At 52.1% G+C, this 18,502-nt stretch overlaps 6 protein-coding genes across 6 annotated transcripts; 4 read left to right on the forward strand and 2 right to left on the reverse strand.

Moving 5' to 3' along the window:
• Window positions 1-3,288: 3,288 nt before the first annotated feature.
• Window positions 3,289-5,951, reverse strand: BDW47DRAFT_94451 (putative hydrolase). The gene is made up of 8 exons (XM_024820273.1): window positions 5,389-5,951; window positions 5,106-5,322; window positions 4,870-5,057; window positions 4,411-4,814; window positions 4,159-4,359; window positions 3,966-4,106; window positions 3,770-3,900; window positions 3,289-3,713 (listed from the first exon to the last, which is right to left on the reverse strand). The coding sequence occupies exons 1-8, from the start codon at window positions 5,723-5,725 to the stop codon at window positions 3,434-3,436; spliced, it is 1,899 nt and encodes a 632-aa protein (XP_024674358.1). The 5' UTR covers window positions 5,726-5,951; the 3' UTR covers window positions 3,289-3,433.
• Window positions 5,952-10,418: 4,467 nt separating this feature from the next.
• BDW47DRAFT_123843 (oxidoreductase) lies at window positions 10,419-11,428 on the forward strand (the record flags this gene model as incomplete). Its single annotated transcript, XM_024816134.1, has 3 exons — window positions 10,419-10,887; window positions 10,967-11,319; window positions 11,381-11,428. The coding sequence occupies 3 exons, from the start codon at window positions 10,419-10,421 to the stop codon at window positions 11,426-11,428; spliced, it is 870 nt and encodes a 289-aa protein (XP_024674359.1).
• Window positions 11,429-11,692: 264 nt separating this feature from the next.
• On the reverse strand, window positions 11,693-12,298 carry BDW47DRAFT_101882 (uncharacterized protein; the record flags this gene model as incomplete). The annotated part of the gene is made up of 1 exon (XM_024811738.1): window positions 11,693-12,298. A coding segment is annotated over one exon (184 nt), but the record flags the coding sequence as incomplete, so codon positions are not given.
• Window positions 12,299-12,493: 195 nt separating this feature from the next.
• BDW47DRAFT_101884 (EGFR-like transmembrane domain-containing protein) lies at window positions 12,494-14,072 on the forward strand. The gene is made up of 3 exons (XM_024811739.1): window positions 12,494-12,930; window positions 12,990-13,143; window positions 13,202-14,072. The coding sequence occupies exons 1-3, from the start codon at window positions 12,804-12,806 to the stop codon at window positions 13,722-13,724; spliced, it is 804 nt and encodes a 267-aa protein (XP_024674361.1). The 5' UTR covers window positions 12,494-12,803; the 3' UTR covers window positions 13,725-14,072.
• Window positions 14,073-14,284: 212 nt separating this feature from the next.
• BDW47DRAFT_101885 (DSD1 family PLP-dependent enzyme) lies at window positions 14,285-16,184 on the forward strand. The gene is made up of 2 exons (XM_024811740.1): window positions 14,285-14,584; window positions 14,670-16,184. Exon 2 carries the CDS (start codon window positions 14,721-14,723, stop codon window positions 15,840-15,842), a length of 1,122 nt encoding a protein of 373 aa, XP_024674362.1. The 5' UTR covers window positions 14,285-14,584; window positions 14,670-14,720; the 3' UTR covers window positions 15,843-16,184.
• On the forward strand, window positions 15,998-18,501 carry BDW47DRAFT_94510 (thiamine diphosphate-binding protein). The gene is made up of 3 exons (XM_024820274.1): window positions 15,998-16,162; window positions 16,247-16,302; window positions 16,435-18,501. Exon 3 carries the CDS (start codon window positions 16,449-16,451, stop codon window positions 18,369-18,371), a length of 1,923 nt encoding a protein of 640 aa, XP_024674363.1. The 5' UTR covers window positions 15,998-16,162; window positions 16,247-16,302; window positions 16,435-16,448; the 3' UTR covers window positions 18,372-18,501.
• The last annotated feature ends 1 nt before the right edge of the window (window position 18,502 follows it).

Below are 18,502 nucleotides of genomic sequence, written 5' to 3' on the forward strand. Positions count from 1 at the left end.
CCCAACGACGCCTGGACTGAACATGACGAAAAGAACTTCCCTCGCAGGAGCGCAAATGATGGCTGGAATTCATTGATAGTAGTGAAGCCTGGTTACAGAGAATAATCGTTCCACATTGGTGCTCCGTCCTCCGCGATAGCGTGGCCGCCATTGGCTCCGAGATGCTGCATGGTTTTCTTCAAGATCAGTCCACCACGCCCAGTTGCAAGCAGAATATTACCAACCACGGTGTGCACAGCGAGTAGAAACCCATTGGGAACAAGATTTCTGGTGTCATGACTTGCCACTGTGACAAGGTCGGCCATGTGAGATAGGGAGAAGATTCGAAATTGGGGAAAGACTTCGACATGGTAGCGACCAGAGATGGTCTTCAGAATGAATGAGAGCTAGCAAAACATTTGATGAAGAGGCGATATCATCCTCATTGCATTGTCAGTCCGGCTGACATCTTCCTCGCAGTGATTAAAAAGTCCACAAATAGTTGGGTAACAACGGTATAAACAGTTCCATATCTGTGCATGTCGTCGTCGCTCCTCCTCTGGAAAACTCTCCACGTTAAATGGAATAATGTGAGCGGCTTCGAGATCAGCAGTAGGTGCCTCGGGTGGGCAACTATACACATGACCTCACGCTTCTGTCACTGTACACTGGTGGTTATCACGCCAGACAAACTCGCTATAGCTCGCTTTGCCATTGTATTAGAAAGTCAGATTACAGTGATAGTAGGTGCTTAATAGAGTCTTCCACATCAGCCATCTCTGAGAGATCATCGGGCAGTTGAGTCTGCCTGTAACTATTTAATACTCACACCTATCCCAGACCAGACAGACATTGCATGCGGCACTATATAGCTATCATTAAGTGAATAATGGTGATCATACAGTCCACTTTCATGGGTCTGCTTTTCCAACGATGCAGATGGATGCTATGATGATAGCTACTTGCGGCAACTCGTAAAGCACTTGAATACAGCTTTGCTGAAGTCATTTTTGGCTGCAGGTGGAAGTCATGCATGAATAAAAGCAAGGTAGTTGGTTCAACCTTGGTCGATCGACGTGCGAGCGCGGCCCTCCGAACATGACTGCATCAATCAATTGAAACCAACGTGGATCTGTTAAGCTTGGAAAGTATGGGTTTTTAGGCGAAATAAGGTCTCCCATCGACCGCACCAAAAGGCTGGTGAGGTTGGATATGACTGATGTCCCCAAAATAAGCCTGCAGGTGACGTGGAGATGGATGGTGGGGAGTTGATATCGACGTCAAGAACGGGAGAAAAATTGGTTCCCTGGTAGGTCAAGACCAGAACCATAGTCACCGGGTCTGGATCGTGCCGTCTGCACCTGGTTCCATAATCACCGTAATCAGGATATTGTTTTAGACCGGATGGAGTGATCAACAGTGGATAGGTAGGTGTGTTGTCACGGAGCTAAAAGATATGCTCAGATCCTAATTGTTTCTAGTGAGTCTAGTGTACTTGTGAGACGCGCAGAGAAGCGTCCATGACTGGGTATGGTGATAGTTCTTTCTTGATGGTAGAAGTCCGCTGGAGGATATTCACTTTCCGTACTACCAGCACAGCGTCGGCAAATAGTTGTATGGAGGTTCAAAAAGACCTCCCAATCCGTAGCCCAGCACTCGAGGTTGCTTGTATACCGCTCTTCTGTAAAGCCATACACTGTGGTATATCCAAATCCACTGCGATAGACCATATAGATTTTGACATACCGCGAGCAAGCAACGCTCGCTCATCACGCTAAGCCTTCATACACTGGCCAAAGTGGAAACGTCGTAGATGTGAGAGCCTGACTTTGAGGGGGTTTAAATTCACATGCCACCGTCCATCGCAGGTGATAGGCAAATGTTCACCGTGGTCTTTGTCCAAACCGAAGCCCTCCGGGTGCAAATCGTCCAATATGTCAGGGCGGAAGGTTGCTGCATAGATGATTGCGCATCGGTCAAGACAGATCTCGGTCAAGGTGTCTCCATGGGAGACGGAGCGAAACCGTCAACCGGGGAGCGTCGAGATTTCCCAAAACCGTATTTAGTTTCTGTCGGGTTTCTGCTGAGCCCCATGCATCGATATTAATTAGGGGGTAAATGGTAAAAGTAAAGCTTTGACAAGAACAGGGGTTATTTCGGCAGTGCGATGTGTTTGAGGTTGACCGGAAGCATCATACTACCAGCGGAAAAATGTATCCAAGGACCGTACTTGCCGCAGTCGAGCTGATTTGAACATCACCGTGGGCAATATCCAGGGCAAGAACAACACACGCATACAGGACGGGCCCGAAAGTTAAAAGAGCGTCGATACAAATCGAGGTATGTTGCCATGATCTACTACGTAGTAGTCATCTACCGATTTTAGACTCAGAGATGGCCCCGCTCGTCCCACCGGAAGGTATAAAAGATCTCAGCGAGGAAACAGATACATGAACCTGCCAGATTGTCCCCTACGGGCGCAGCCACCGACTACTGCGGATGTATTGACAGTGTTTATGTCGATACGAGGTGGATCAAGGAGGGCCAGCTTGGGACAATGGGGGTCAGTCTATTTCCACACTTACCGGACAATGCTCATCAAAAGCCATCACTCACAGGCAGCGCTTCAAACGGGACGCTACATGCACAATCATGCCCCAAGCCGTGTTATACATCAAAACGATCCGCACCAGGCACAGAGCCGGTCAATTAACAGAGCGGACTACCCAGAATGCCAGTCTAGATGATGGGCCTGGGTATCAGACCGTGCAACACGCCTAGAATATCCCTGAACAATGGCTTACCTTCCTTCACCCGTCTCAAACAGGGGTTCAATAGATGCAAGATCAATGAAAAGGTTCCGCCGATCGTTCCCCGGTCGGAAGAACAAGCATGGTGAGCCCTAACCCTGGAATGTGACGACGCCCTCGTCATATTCTTTCACACCTCGAACAATGAATGACACCCACCTTGTCCAGCGAGAACGCCATGTATTTGACCTGCAGAGTGTTACAGTATGCGCCCAATACGTCCTTCACACCCGTTATTGGTTCTGACCTTTCCCTGGGTTACATCTGCCCGTCCACCTGCTGACACTTTTCACTCGTCATCCGATGGCATGCCGACCACGTCGCCAATCCGGTTTCACCGAATATACATGCAGACGTACCACCCTCCCTCGGTCAGGAATTGTGGGGATCTGCGCTACCGACGGGGGATTGCGTGGCCTCCCAGCAAACTTTGATCAGTCTGGTTGGCCGGGTATTAATTGATACTGTATCCCACCTGATTGATATCATAGTCAGATCACTTGGAACAATACAACACATCGGTTTGAGAATTAAATCCATGGAAGCGAAAGAAGGCACTATATACTTAGACAAGTATATATCCATGCACAAAGATAACAACAACACGCATCGTGGTCTAATGCCACCGTCGACGCCACACCCCGCTATACCCTAGCCTTGGCCGCATCATACAAGGCCTTGATGTCTGCCTTCCACTGTGCCTCGTCTACGCGCTTAATCCGACGGTCGTATGTCATCAGACCGTTCGTCTCGCCTTCTACATCGGTTGTCTGCGTCCAGACACCGCCGCTGCACTCAAATCGTTCTATCTGATCGTGCAGCTCTGTGAGCAGTACGTGGCCGCGGTAGTTCCACGCGTCCAAAGAAGTGTCGATCTCGTACGTCCGGTTGATCTCGTTGATGGGACCCGGCTCATTCCACAAACTTCACTCAGTGGTCAGTTACCATAGATATCCTATAAACAGGGACCCGGGACTCACTGCTCGATGGACACGTTGTGGCCGATGCCGCCGAATTCACCCTGGAATCCAATCCGGGACGAGTCATGTGGACTCGAATCAAGAGAGTAGAACGGCGTGCCGCACTGGGGGTTTGCATAGTGGTGATTGTCCTGGTCTTCTTAGCTCACTGTCCGTAGAAAGGATATGGTGCAGTGCGAGATCCTGAGCCACTTACGCTGAAATCGCCATCCCCGTGGTCATACCAACCCGACGTCGAACTGATCAATCGAGTGGGGTCCAGCTTTCGCACACGCTCCGTCAATTCAAACTCGGGATACGGGAACCGGATTTGGCCCCATCCTTCGTTATAGATCACCTGTGCCGACGTCAGCATTTTCGCGTTGTCCAATCGGGAGGGGGATACACACCCAGGTGACAACGCTGGGATAGCTCTTATGTTGGTTCACCAGGAGGTCCAACTGGCGGGCAAACTCCTTCTGCTGGGCCTCATTGGGGAGGATGGTCTGGCCGTCCTTGTTCTGCAGCGGTCGCGGGGACGGCATGTCTTGAATGACGAGGAGACCGAGCTCATCGCATGCCCGGTAGAACAGCGCCGTCTCCACCTTGATCTACTGGAGGTTAGCCAAGATCGCGCATAATGAGGAAGATGGACAACTCACGTGCTTGCGAACCATGTTGAAACCCAGCCCCTTCAGCACCTTCAGGTCGTATACCATCGCTTCACGGTTAGGCGGCGTGTACAGACCATCAGGCCAGTATCCCTGGTCCAGAGTGCCAAACATGAAGGTGAACTCGCCGTTCAGAATCGGGCGCACGATGCCTCCTACTTTGCCTTTCGTAATCGTACGGAAGCCCGTGTAGCTCTGTACCTCGTCGTCGCCCAGGGTGACGGTGACGTTATACAAAGTCGGGGATTCGGGGGACCAGAGCTTCGGCTTCGAAACCTGGAATTTGAACTGCTTGTCCGAGTTACCCTTATGTGATGCCACTTCCTTTTCACCATCATTCACGGTCACAACGACAGGGCTGCTTTCTCCGGTCGCCGAGTGTACCGTCACGGTCACTACGATGATCAGTTCTGAGACCATTTACCGCGGGCAGAACAGAACGCGACTTACCTTCGCCGTCCATGTTGGAATCGAGATCCAACTGTGCAATGTGGTTGGCCGGCGCCGCCTCGATCCAGACGCCTTGCCAGATACCGCTGCAGGGCTCGTAGAAGATATGGCTTTTCGGGGCCGTCTTCTGCTTGCCGATCGGGATGACATAGTCACCGCTGTCGGTGGGATCATGGACGAATACGAGCCTGTCACTATGTTAGCAGGGCTCTTCCCAGAACGTGAACCGCACTTACAATTCATTATCCTTATCCAATTCGACGTGCTTTGTGATGTCGACCGTGAAGCTGAAATATCCGCCGCGATTGAAGCCCGCCTCTTTCCCATTGACAAAGACGGTCGCTTCGTAATCGACCGCGCCAAAATTCAACAGCACATTCTTGCCCTTCCAGTCGCCAGGGACCTTGAAGTGGGTGTTGAACCAGGAGTAATATGTGTTTTTCCCCTGGATCCCTGTATTCGGCCGTTAGCCCGCGTTATTCCTCTCCCTTGACTCGCACGCGATCGCGACAACCATACCAGACAAGCCACTCTCCAAACAGGACGGCACCAAGACTTCGTTTTCCAGAGACTGCCCAAAGGGCGGTTCTTGTACCGCGTCCACCGACGATGCGCCTTGATATTGCCAGATGCCATTCAGGTTCTGCCACGGGCTGCGCGCCAGCTGCGGCCGCGGATACTCCGTCCACGGGTTGGTTCCCACCTTTTCCGTCCACGGAGTATCCAAAGGCGGTGTCTTGACTGCATACTTGGTGGGGGCGCGGGCGACGTTGTGGTGTTGCTGTACCGGTGAGGCGAGGACTACATCCGCAGCCGCAACCAGCAAGGGGACGAGCCAGGAGGCGCGAAGATGCATCGGGAAAGATGTCTCTCTGAAGCAAACCCAAACCAAAAATAGAGGGAGGGAAGGGGGGGGGAGGGAGATTGTGCACGACCAGACAAACTTGCAGATTCAGGTAACACACGCCAGATCTGTTTTCCACCAGATGGAGAAGGGGAAGACAGGATCGGAGTCAAGTGTCTTGAGTGTCCATGCCCCCTCGTCCGGGCTTCCCCGAGCATTTATATCACGATCTCCATTAGTCCTGGGCGTAAGCAAGAGTGGGATGCGGTCAGGCATCTGTGCCTAGCCAACAAAGCATGCAAGCAAATTCTCCCCCTGAAACCCAGTCCCCCAGGAAGCGGAGGTGAATCCGAATAACCCCTCCCAGTGCATTATCCCCCGCACATTACTCGGCCATCTGACGACAAAGAAATGGTCTTGTGCCGACCTTGCAGGAGCCGGAAACTATTTTTCTCTCATTTTTTTCATGTTTTCTTTCTGCCTATTGCTTGTGAACCTTGAAGTAGCGCGTTGATCGCCCCCTCGTCTCTTGGCGCGATGACACTAGTCCGTCCGGTGGAGTGCGGAGGATCGGCGTCTCTTCCTTCCAGCCTGATCCCGGTCGCAAGTTGCAGGTCGCAAGATCGCAGACAAAGACCGGATGATAGTTGCTTTTGAGACCATCGGACGGTCAAAGAGATGTTGACTCGGCTGGTCCTCTGGCTGTCCGATGGGCTTCCATGCGTCGAGGGTGGAATCGATGCATGATCCCTCGCGCGATGAGATGTTTGCTGACAGCCTCGCATGGATGGCTCCACTCGATGGATCCCAGACCATAATCAACAGCCGATGTGGATCCTCCTCAACTGGGCAAATGCCCCTGTGCTTTCTTACAAAGTTAACACTCTGTTATCACGGGTGTAACCAGTCCAAGAGAATAAATAGACCCAACTATCACACAGCCATGATGGAAACCTGATTCGACTTGCGGTCCACTTCCTCCCATGGATCGCGGCTTGTTGGTTAGGGCACCCGTCGCCATGTGACGGCATCTCCAATCATGATAAGCATCAACTTGGTCAAGTTTTAACAAAAAAACATACTTGGCAAATACAACCTTCCCCTCATTTGCATAGCATCTTGAATGATGTCGGTCAGTTCAGACCAGTGGTAGCCTTGCTTCCCCAGATTTCCCACCGTCGAGCCCTGGTACAGCGCACGCGACCATCTCAGGTTCACCCAATAACACCGCGCCAGCGAACTTGGGTCCTTCATCCATCCCGATGGCACCATCGACGAGACTATCCGCTAGGTCCCCGACTTGCAGCCGTGTCTCTGTCTCTTAGTCCATAATCATCCCATTCTACGGTCCGCCTAACGTCCAGCATGGATCTGATTGACCGCTAGATCTGCCCCGCTCTTCCCATGGAGGGGCAGGCGAGCTCGCCAAGTGACTTGCTTTCCATGTGACCCGCAACATTATGGCTCCATTGTCGGCCACACCCGGTCTAGCTTTTCCATTGTACTCCGTACTTATTAATTCTTCATTTATTGTGTTGATTATTGCTTAGTGTACCCCCCTTCGGAACCGGTCCTTATGAGGTCATTTATGTCCCGTCCGGCCGACAAGACCATGGCTCCGTCTGTGTCCCTGGTGGACCTGCCCAACCCGCGACTGGCGAGGGGACTGGACACTTTCGTGCGAGGGGGAGGGGTTTTATGCGAGAAATAACGACGCATAGGTAGACCGACTGTCGCGCCTGACCAGCGGTCGATAGGAACAATGCGGGGGTCCATTATCGTGCTGGTTGACGCTGTAGCCTCCAAGCGAACCGATGATTCATTGGACGGTCGCATTCGATATTCTCAACAGCTGTGATTCTAGACCATGCATGGTCGGTCTCGGACCATATACAGCCGGCGATGCCGTGTATGATTCAGTTGTAATATCTGGAAGGACCGTCACGGGTGGGATTTCAAAGTCCAGCCGTTTTATAGCTGGGATGCTCGTATCTGAAGTCTTGGTGGCCACCTCGCTTCAATCGTTGGTGCTGCAACACCGCAGCAAGGTACATAGTGCATAGTCCTTTCGTTCTGGCTCTGGTTGGGGATGCGGACATCTACAAGGGGTCTCCCTCCGTTCATGTACTTGGCTGCCGTTCTTTGATCACGGGGACATGCAGTATCTTAGATGTGCGATAAACCGTGTCACGCCTCTTTCAAATATGCCGCAGTGAGGCTAGATTCAACTTTGGAGCTGAGTGGATTGGATTATATATGTATCTTGTATGCTATGTATCTCTCCATCCATGTATCCTAGCGACAGTTGATGGAAAGTACCGGCGGACGCATCCATGGAAGCTACTTGACTCACCAATATCTATGTGATATCTACATATCTAGATCCTAACCACAATCCCATTAATATTTTGGTGCAGTGGCCAAGAGATATAGTATGGACATGTCCATCCATAACAAACGTTCTTTTCATGTCCAAAGTCTTCAACAATATTTCGTCAAATTTGAAATCGCAACCTCAATTGCCGCCGAACGAGACGGTCAAGACGCCTGGCACATATAAGAATAAATCAATCATTGCAGATGAACGCACTCTCTCGTCACTTTCCATCAAAAGTTTCCAATATCCAATAATCGATCACCCCTGAGTACAATGCAGATCATTTCAACGTCCACAGCCTCCCGATCCTTCAGCAGCCACTGCTATATATAGTATACTGGACAAATATTGGCACCATCGATGTGCTACATCACATGCGGTGTCAATTGAAACATTTGGATCGGTGAACTTTTTTTTCCCGGTTATTGAAGTCGAGAATCTTGATGTATCTATTGCGCGCATTATGCGCGCCATAAAAAGAAGCGGATCATTTTGTTGTGCTTGAGTTCGCGAGATTAACTTTACTTAAGCAGGAATCTTATGCAAATAGCATAGGCGAGGCTATATACTGCTCAAGGTCCTGAATTTACGTTTCTGAAACGTGTCCTATCCTGATTATGTGTTGCTCACATCTTATGCACTTTATCGGTTGATGAATTCTGAGGGTCGCTTGACTATTTGGTCTTGTTAGGGTGTCTGTACCGATTCCCTGTACGCGTGGTAGATTTAAGATTGCCGGTAGGATCTAATATCTTGTCCACTTCCTAACAAAGGTTATCTATGTCTGCCAACAACTACTAGACTATCTGGGTAATGGGGGTGATCTCCGAAGGGGAAAGAAGTCAAATATGGCATTGCTCTAGGAATGTGGTAACACCATCAACTATATTCCTAGAATGGTCGTCAGTCCTATACTAAATACCAAGCCCGCGGCTCAATCCTGGTCAATCCTTTTTCCTTCCCAGGTTAGGATTCTTCATTTATATTCCCGGTTCTGCATGCGTTTCCACTACATGGGTTGATGCTTCCATGGGGCCGAATCCACCCCACAATCACCACCCTAGCTTCTGGGGAAGAAATAAGAGGAGATCCACGTGGTGTGGCTTCCAGGTTGGTATACTCCATTCGAATGGATAGAAATTTCCAGATTATGCGTAGCATGGGTAGAACCCCTGGGCCGAGTAGACATGAGATATGGCATTATGCCATATAGTAGAACATGCCGATCAACGTTTACTTGGGGCACCAACATGGTGATTCACCATTCCGAGGAATCGCGATTGTTCCTACTCAGAATCCCCAAGGGTTTGGTGCGCGAAATGGATCCTCTTTACGCCTGGAGGAATTGGCCCTTTCTGACCTGTGCCATATACTCTGTTGGCATTGGACCCAGGTAAACGCTAAAACGGCCCGTTTGCTCCTGTGGCGCTCGTTCCTGAATTATGCTTGTATCGAGGACTCAGAGCAGACCAGGCTATATTCACCAGATGAGATTCGGAGTCCCATTTGAATGACATCGGCATCGGTGGATCCAGGCCACGGTCTTCCGATAACCTAGTATAATAATTACGCCGCGATGGGAAATCCTTGATACAATCACAGATGGCAGACTCGCGAGGCCACGATCGTGATCACTGATTAGCTGGTTCGTATATCTCGACAGATGGAGACTATTAATGACTGGCCCCAATCAGGATCAAAGACGTTGCCTTCATCTGACACTCGATTGAAATCAGGCGCAGACCAGACGTTGCTACACCCGTGGCTTGGCTCAGTGACACCATTCTTCAATTAGATGGTCGAGCTGTGATTACTGACACCTCATCGCTCTCGCGAACTGTCAGGTGGCACCAGTCACTTTTGAACATGATGTACTGTTGGGTATATCAGCCAGGTTAAGCCCTACACCAATCGTTGGGTCAACGTTTTGGCGTAGCGGTCTTGAGATATACTTCACTTGCAGCGGTACCACTTATTTGCCCAGCACCACCGCATCGAGTCCCAGCGATCCTCACCCCTCATCATCCCCTACTGTATAAGGCCTAGTGTCCCTGGGCTAGGAATTAACAGCACATAAGCTAGTTTACTATGAGCGATGGCTGCTGAGTCACTTGCATATATTCAGCATGTCCTGCCCATGACGAAAATCAGGTTCAGCGGCTTCTCTTCTTCCGCAATTCATCTCGCATTGAGAACCTAGGATATTGAGGCGAACTTTTCGGGCGCTTCCAGATTTATCTCATCATTTCTTGGTGTCTTGTCGCGCCTGCGTTCGTTGCACGAACGACTGCCTCACTGACATTCAAGTATTCATCTAATCGCATCATCATGGGCGACTCTCCGGAATCAAAAACAATCACCCTCCCCACAGCGTTGATCACAGGGTGTAGCGACGGTGGGATTGGCTCTTCCCTCGCCAAAGCGTTCCAGGCACGCGGCGTCCACGTCTTCGCGACCGCGCGCAAGCTGTCCAAAATGACAGGCCTCGAGGGCCTACCCAACATGACGCGACTGGAACTTGACGTCGAGTCTCCGTCCAGTGTGGTCGCCGCAAAGGAGACGGTCATCGCCGCAACCAGCGGCGATGGCCGCTTGAATTACCTGGTCAACAACTCCGGGGTGAATCTCAACTTTCCGGCCGTCGAGACAGACATCAAGGACGCGAAGAAGGTCTTCGATGTCAATTTCTGGGGCGTCGTCTCCGTCAACAATACGTTTCTGCCGCTACTAATTGCCTCCAACGGGACGATCATCAACAACGCATCGGTTTCGGCCGCTATGTATGCGCCATGGAGTTGTAAGACTTTTCCCCGTTCTTCTTGCGCATTGTCGTGGAAAGGATCTGATTGGACCGTGTGCGTGTTTGTCGAGTGTAGCATTCTACGCTGCCTCCAAGGCGGCACTACGCACGTATAGCGAAACTCTCCGTCTCGAGCTGGCCCCGTTGGGCGTCAAGGTCATGACCGTTATGACTGGTCTGGTGACCTCCCAGATATTCGACAACAGCCAGCAGAACGACCTGGCCGAGACCTCCTTTTACACACCGGCGGCGGCGGAAATTGCTTCCCTTGCCAGCGGACGCTCTATCTTGCCCCTCTCGATGTCCACGGCAGTGTATGCGCAGAGGGTGGTGGACGATGCGATCGGCGGCCGGAGTGGAGTGCGCTGGAGGGGGAACACGGCGTCCGTGGCGTGGTTGCTCACTTCCTTGCTTCCAACCTGGTTGATGGTGAGTCTGTCCACGATACTCTCCATTTCTGTTTGTTGATGGGGCTGATCGAGATGCGTAGGACCTTGTGCTTCTTTCCACCAGTGGATTAAAGCACATTGTAAAGTGATGTCCGGTTGAAGGGTCTACTTGTTGAGTTGAAGGGGCATCTATGTTTTAAGAGACATGGTGGTGCCGGAGATAATTGGAACTATAATTCCACACAACTGCACTTAAGACAGAAAGGAGAGATTACCGAGTCCTCTAATTATAACAACTTCGCCATGGTACCACTCCTTTCCGTCCGTTTTAAGGTTCACATAGCGATTGTGCTGTCTGAGAGATCCAGTCTACCAACCGACTTGATGGTGCCCCTGATTTGGGGACGAGCGAACGGCGATCGCTCCGGCCCCCCAGATATAACGCATCTTTTGTTAGAAGGGGGGCTACTCGCACTATTCCGTACGGAGTACGCGCTGGGCAACGTTGAAACCCCTTATCATCTTAGCGTGGCTGTGCTGGAGTGGAGGGAACCAGTGTCCACAGTGTAAGCGAAGGATCGTGCTATGCTGACCAGGAGTCAGTAAACATGTCAGTGTGCCTTAGACTTGAACTGCGGTGAGATGGTATCAAATTTGGTGCAAAACAAAACCTCTGGGGTTGGGGTTCGACCGACACGTTTCCGGACTCCACTGGGATTGAGGCTTGGTTAGGCCTCCCATATGTGGGGTTACTGTCACGGTGATGTCCGTGATATCGCTGGTACGGATACTAAGTTCGGGAAAATAAATGACCAGTCACTGGTATGCTCATAACTCAGCCCTTGGCGGTTTCATGTCGTCGTGTTGGCTGTTTGTGATGTATGCCATATTGTTCAGTTTGGTTGAACGCGTCAGTCAAAGGCGATAAACCAAATATATTAACCAGTATAGCCACAACAAGATCATGGAATGTCCAGTACGAATGAAGAAACCTTTCCCGTCCACTTCCTGGGGACATTGGCCCAATAGCCAGGTAATATCATGGTCTAATCCCTACGATATCTCCCCTTGTTAGAAGCAGGGGTGGGTCAACACCGTTTATACCCGAAAGGAAAATTGCAAGGGCTCAATTATTGGCCCATCTGACAGAGGACCCACTGCTTATATATGGGGTGATCATTATCTTCTATGGGTATAGTCATCGCCGTGTTGATGCCGCCTCCACGATCCTGGACGATGATATTAGCAGAGCCGCTAGAAGCTCGGTTCCCTTTTTTTTGCTTTCTTTCTCTTTTCTTTTGCTCTTTTGCTTTCGTATTTTGATTTTTTTTTCTTTCTTTGGTCTTTTCCCCCGGTCACCTTCCCCAGTCTGAGTTTTTTCGATACACATATCTCCTCTTCGATATTGCGTCAGGGAAACGTCGATGCGAACTACCTATACATACTTGATCGGGTGCCGAAAGATCTCCAGATTGCACCGGGGGATCACCGCGTAGACTTGTCTTTCTCCGGCGTGAACGAACGATGACGGCCATACTGATCCTCGGTCTCATTGCCCCTCTGCTCGCATGGGCCGCTAACGATACAGCTACAATCACTCCTCTGACAACTAGCGAGCAGGCGTGGTGGTACAACACGGAGGAAACTACCTGTGGGTTCAGCATTATCCGGTGATTCTACCTTTATAACTTATCCGAAGGTCTTCAACAGGGCAGGTAATCACCTGTAACCATAAAGGCGAAACCTATGTCTCCAGGGACGGATATGGCAGATGCTGTGAGGACATCAACGCGGACTGTGACATAATAACATCCTGTTCCAAAAAGGCGACTGTCCTCTACGACAACGACTCAACCTCCACCTGGTACGACGATTTTTTTATATCCCTTCCCAGTTCCCCGGACTATTCTGAGAATTGGCAGCAAACCGGGAAGTACATGCGTCTATCTGACAGTCAGCGAGTCCCCATCGGCGACCGAACCCCATATTGTCGACATCTTCTGTGAACCAACGAATGATAATTGGCCCGATGTGACCTACCACGCTTACCGCGCGCCTTTCGCCCAGGCTACCCCCGGCTCCTCCGTGCCCTCGTCCATACCTACACCGACATCCCGCGATCCCAAATCACCTTCCGACGACGAGGGGTCAAACCGGGCCTGGATCGCGGGCGCTGTGGTCGGCCCCGTCGTGGGATGTGCCCTCGTCGGCTTCCTGGGTTTTTGGCTCGCCCGGAGAAAGCATGCCAATAAACAGCAACCCGTCGATGCAGGTGCCACTACCCAGCCCTCCGCATCGCAGTATGACCCGCAAACGGGACCGCGGGAGCTAGACAGTAAAGGCTTCCCCGCGGAACTACCTCAACCGTACGAGAGAGTCGAAATGCAAGGGTCTACTGGGCCTCCTCCGACGGAGCTCATGGGGTCTGAACCGAGTCATCGATGACCGTACCTCATTTGATAGTTACGTTTCACTTCTGCCCATCATTTTTACGCGCGATACTCAATTATGAGTTGGAAAATGCACAAACCGGCCGCCAAATTACAACCGGGATTATGCACATAGCGAATCTTTTTTTTTGTCCCATTCTTCTCTATTTTATTCATTGTTATTTTATGATGTCTTTCAAAGGTGAGGACGGAATGAAAAACCTAATACTGTATATAGTTTGATTATACCCGGAGTACAAGATGAGCTCTCTCTTCTTGCTACAAAAAAGTGTTAGTCACTTGCGCTTTCATGGCGTAGAGAGAAGTATACAGTGATTGCAAGAGTGGGGCGCTGACATGGTACAACAATTTCCGTTCTTCTAACCCGCTGCCTGATATCTTTTATCTTCGAATAGATTGGATGCTGTCGCAATGTAAGATAGTGCAACAAAGAGTATCCACAGAGCGCAGAAATGTCTAGATATCTTTTGTAGCCAAGTGGGATTATTCTTCACGACAAATGCTATCCAACACCATCAGTCAGGTTGAAGGAGACCTACTAACAAAGTCTCCCAGGATACTGCAGTATATCGAGATTCAAACTTACCCCAAGGGCCAATCTACCCTACAAGAAAATCTACAACTACTCCATATATGTCAATTGGAGACCATGCGGCAACCCCACTTCCTCCCCGTTATCGAAGGATAGAAACACCAAACGGGGCATTTCAACCCGCTCGATATCAACAAAGATACACTAACGCGTCTAGTGCGGGGGCCCTTCACCACCCCCGCGATGTGGGGGCCGATAAAGCACGCGAATCAAGGACCAGTATCCTATCGAAAGGATGCACGCTGGAATGACCAACTCCTTAGGTATGGGCGTCCCCCTTGCGTCCGTCTCCCCCTTACAAATACACCCCTCCGCTCCTTGTTTGTTCATTGCCTAACGAAATCTAAGTACGACGCGTCTCGGCAAGACCATACAACTGGTTCTACACCCTAACATCCAATGGAATCTCCAATCACTATGTACGGCCCTAAAGTCGGCGACAGGCTCGACGATCTGGACACGCCTTCTATGATCGTCGATCTCGACGCCGCTGAGGCAAACATCAAGAAGCTCATGGACCAGCTATTGCCCACCGGTCTCAACATTCGTCCCCACCTCAAAACCACGAAGAGCGCTGTCATCGCCCGCAAGCTGGTCAACGCCGGTGCCAAAGGCGGCTGCGTCGCCAAAGTCAGCGAGGCGGAGGCGATCGCCGCAGCGGGGTTCGACGACTTGCTAATTACGTGCGAAATCGTCGGCCCGGCTAAGGTCCGCCGTCTGGTAGAGCTGTTCCGTCGGCATAGAAACATCCGCATCGTGGTCGACAGTGCGGTCGGTGCGACGGCTATCAATGACGCGCTCGCGGCGGCGGGAATCGACGACCCCATCACGGTGTTGATCGATCTGGATGTGGGTCTGCACCGCACGGGCGCGCAGCCCGGCGAACCGGCCTTGGACCTGGCGCGCCATGTGGCGGGGCTGAAGCACCTGCGGTTGATCGGGGTCCAGGGCTACGAGGGCCATCTGCAGCATTTACACGACCGCGAGGATCGGCGGGCGCAGTGTTTACAGTCGATGCAGATCCTGACGGGGACAGCGGATGCGCTGCGCGCGGCGGGGTTTGCTATCGAAGTGGTCACCACTGGCGGTACCGGGACGGCTGAGTTCTGCGCGACGGTCCCCGGTGTGACGGAGTTGCAGCCTGGGTCGTTTATTTTCATGGATACGGACTATCGGAATGCCCTGGGGACATTCTATTCGAATAGCTTGACTATCCTGTCGACGGTTGTCAGCCAGCAAGGGCCTCGGGCGGTGACCATTGACAGCGGACTCAAGTCACTCACGACGGATAGTGGACTGGCCGAGTGCAAGGATTCTCGATATACATATGGCGTTCTAGGGGATGAGCATGGGTCGCTCACTTGGGAGGAGGGGACGCCGTCTCTATCGGTTGGAGATCGGGTGGAGATGATTCCTAGTCATATTGACCCGACGGTGAACCTGCACGACTTTTATTACGCGCTTCGGGGAGGGGTCATTGAAGAGATCTGGCGTGTAGATTCACGAGGGAAGGTGCAATAGTGTCTGAGCATCGTTCAGATGACTTTACCATCATATAGGACTGACTAGATACTATCTTGGTCCGAGACCCGCCTCCATATATTTATATATCGCACTGCACCCACCCTTTCAACTGCAACTAGTGTTTACTGGCTCTCGATAAATGATCGAATATACATATATATATATGTTCATATAAGTATAAAAAAAAGAATCCCCAGTCGGAACTTGAACATAAACCGTTGATCGTGACTACTTAGGGCAAGCTTGTCATTCGCACCACCTTAAAGCTTCATCATGACCGAATCGACTGCGAAGAGACCCACTACATACCCAGTCGAGTAAGTTGAACAAAAATCCGACAGCACCACATCAACGTGAACCTTTTTCCGACATTAATAATTGCCCCTGTGCCTGATATGTAGGCGACAGTGGTAGAAATCCTCCATGATGCGCAAATGACATCATCACCCCTCCTGAGGTCAGTCAACCCGGATCCGGTTCTTTTTTTCGCCTCGTCGTTTGCGGAATTTTCTGCAGTCTCTATATAAGATTGCTATCTCATTGTATGAAACTTCCCTCTTGCAATTCACCTAATAGAAAAAAAAAAAAGGAAAAAACTACATCATGGGCTACAAATTTCCCGTCGACCTCTCCCAGTTCAAGCGGCTCCAGCTGGACCCCAAGAACTCCAAGCTATCCCCAGAGCAGAAGAAAGACCTCCAGCATAACATTGACGTCTTCCGCGATGCTATTGTTGCCTTCACGGCCACGGGTTCGGCCCGCGGCGTCGCCGGCCACACCGGTGGTCCCTTCGACACGGCCCCCGAGGTCTGTATCCTGCTAGCCTTCATCAACGGCAACCCCAGCGGATGGGTCGACGCCCTCTTCGACGAGGCCGGTCACCGCGTCGCCACGCAGTACCTGCTCGCGGCCATCGACGGCAAGATTCCCGCCGACCATCTTCTTGACTACCGCGAGGCCAACTCCAAGCTTCCCGGCCATCCGGAACTGGGGCTGACCCCGGGCGTTAAGTTCAGTTCCGGCCGGCTGGGCCACATGTGGGCGATGGCCAACGGCATCGCCATGCAGAACAAGGACAAGAAGGTGATCCTGCTGGGCTCGGACGGCTCCCAGCAGGAGGGCAACGACGCCGAGGCGGCTCGCATCGCCGTGGCGCGCAACCTCAACGTCAAGCTCTTCATCGACAACAATGACGTCACCATCGCCGGCCACCCCTCGCAGTACCTGCACGGCTACAACGTGGCCAACACGCTGAAGGGCCACGGACTTAAGGTGGTCCACGCCCACGGCGAGGACCTCGACTCGCTGTACGGCGCCATCTGCGAGGTCGTCGCCCATAACGGCCCCGCCGCCGTCAGCGTCGACCGCACCATGGCACCCGGCATCGAGGGCATTGAGGGTCAGACCAAGGCCCACGACGTCATCCCCGTCGACCTCGCCCGCAAGTACCTCACCCACCGCGGCTACTCGGCCGACCAGCTGGCCTTCTATGACCAGATCAAGCCCCAGGGCAACCCGCACCAATACGAGGGCTCCACCAAGGACAAGGGCTCCAACCGCACCATCTTCGGCGAGGCCGTCAACTCCGTCCTTGACGAGCTTAGCACCGAGGAGGCCGCGCGCCGCGTAATGGTCATCGACTCCGACCTCGAGGGCTCCACGGGCCTCAAGAGCATCCACCAGAAGCACCCCGAGGTGTACATCCCGTCGGGCGTGATGGAGCGCGGCAACTTCTCCGCCGCGGCAGGCTTCGGCTTCGGCAGCAACGGCGAACGCCAGGGCGTCTTCTCGACCTTCTCGGCCTTCCTCGAGATGTGCATCTCGGAGATCACCATGGCGCGGCTGAACGATTGCACCGTGCTCTCGCACTTCTCGCACAGCGGCATCGATGAGATCGCCGACAACACCTGCCACTTCGGGCTGAACCATTTCTTCGCCGACAATGGCCTCATGGATGCTGAGTCCACAACGCTGTACTTCCCCGCCGACGGCGAGCAGATGAAGGCCGTCGTCCGCAAGGTCTTCTTCTCCAAGGGCCTGCGCTTCATCTTCTCCACGCGCTCCAAGGTCCCTTACATCCTGAAGGAGGGCAGCGCCGACGAGAAACTGTATGGCTCGGGCTACAAGTTCGTCCCGGGTAAGGAGGAGTTCATCCGCAAGGGCTCCGCCGGCTATATTGTCTCCTACGGCGACATGCTGTACCGGTCGCTGGACGCTGTCGAGCGCCTGCGCCGCGAGGGCCTCGATGTTGGCCTCGTCAACAAGCCCACGCTGAACATCGTCGATGAGGAGGCCATCCGCGTCTACGGCGCTACCCCCTTCGTCTTGACAGTCGAGTCCATCGCACAGAAGACGGGCCTCGGCTCGCGTCTTGGCACTCACTTGCTCGAGCGCAACCTGCGTCCGAAGTACAAGACCATGGGCGCTATCAAGGAGGGATGCGGTGGTCTGTACGAGCAGATCAATGCTCAAGGTCTGGGGCCGGACGACATCATGGACGCCGTCCGGCAGGCTGCGCGGAAGTAGACGTCTATTTAAGATAGCGGTCGATTAATAGTAGCAATGAATACACGATAATGTCGATGTTTGCTTGTTTTTAGTGGCCACAGGATCCAAGAAAGAGAAATAAATGTATTGGATAGAAAGAATGAAAATAA

Source organism: Aspergillus candidus (assembly GCF_002847045.1).
Source record: "Aspergillus candidus strain CBS 102.13 unplaced genomic scaffold BDW47scaffold_9, whole genome shotgun sequence".
NCBI lineage: Eukaryota > Fungi > Ascomycota > Eurotiomycetes > Eurotiales > Aspergillaceae > Aspergillus > Aspergillus candidus.

Bases quoted from the DNA above. Each gene is read 5' to 3' on its own strand.
- BDW47DRAFT_94451 (XM_024820273.1), bottom strand. From the start codon at position 5,725: ATGCATCTTCGCGCCTCCTGGCTCGTCCCCTTGCTGGTTGCGGCTGCG. The intron at 4,360-4,410 runs GTGAGTTGTCCA...AACCTCCAGTAG, and splicing joins TCAACATGGTTCGCAAGCAC to ATCAAGGTGGAGACGGCGCT. The intron at 3,714-3,769 runs GTGAGTCCCGGG...CACTGAGTGAAG, and splicing joins CACAACGTGTCCATCGAGCA to TTTGTGGAATGAGCCGGGTC.
- BDW47DRAFT_101884 (XM_024811739.1), top strand. From the start codon at position 12,804: ATGACGGCCATACTGATCCTCGGTCTCATTGCCCCTCTGCTCGCATGG. The intron at 12,931-12,989 runs GTGGGTTCAGCA...GGTCTTCAACAG, and splicing joins CAACACGGAGGAAACTACCT to GGCAGGTAATCACCTGTAAC. The intron at 13,144-13,201 runs GTACGACGATTT...GAGAATTGGCAG, and splicing joins AACGACTCAACCTCCACCTG to CAAACCGGGAAGTACATGCG.
- BDW47DRAFT_101885 (XM_024811740.1), top strand. From the start codon at position 14,721: ATGGAATCTCCAATCACTATGTACGGCCCTAAAGTCGGCGACAGGCTC.
- BDW47DRAFT_94510 (XM_024820274.1), top strand. From the start codon at position 16,449: ATGGGCTACAAATTTCCCGTCGACCTCTCCCAGTTCAAGCGGCTCCAG.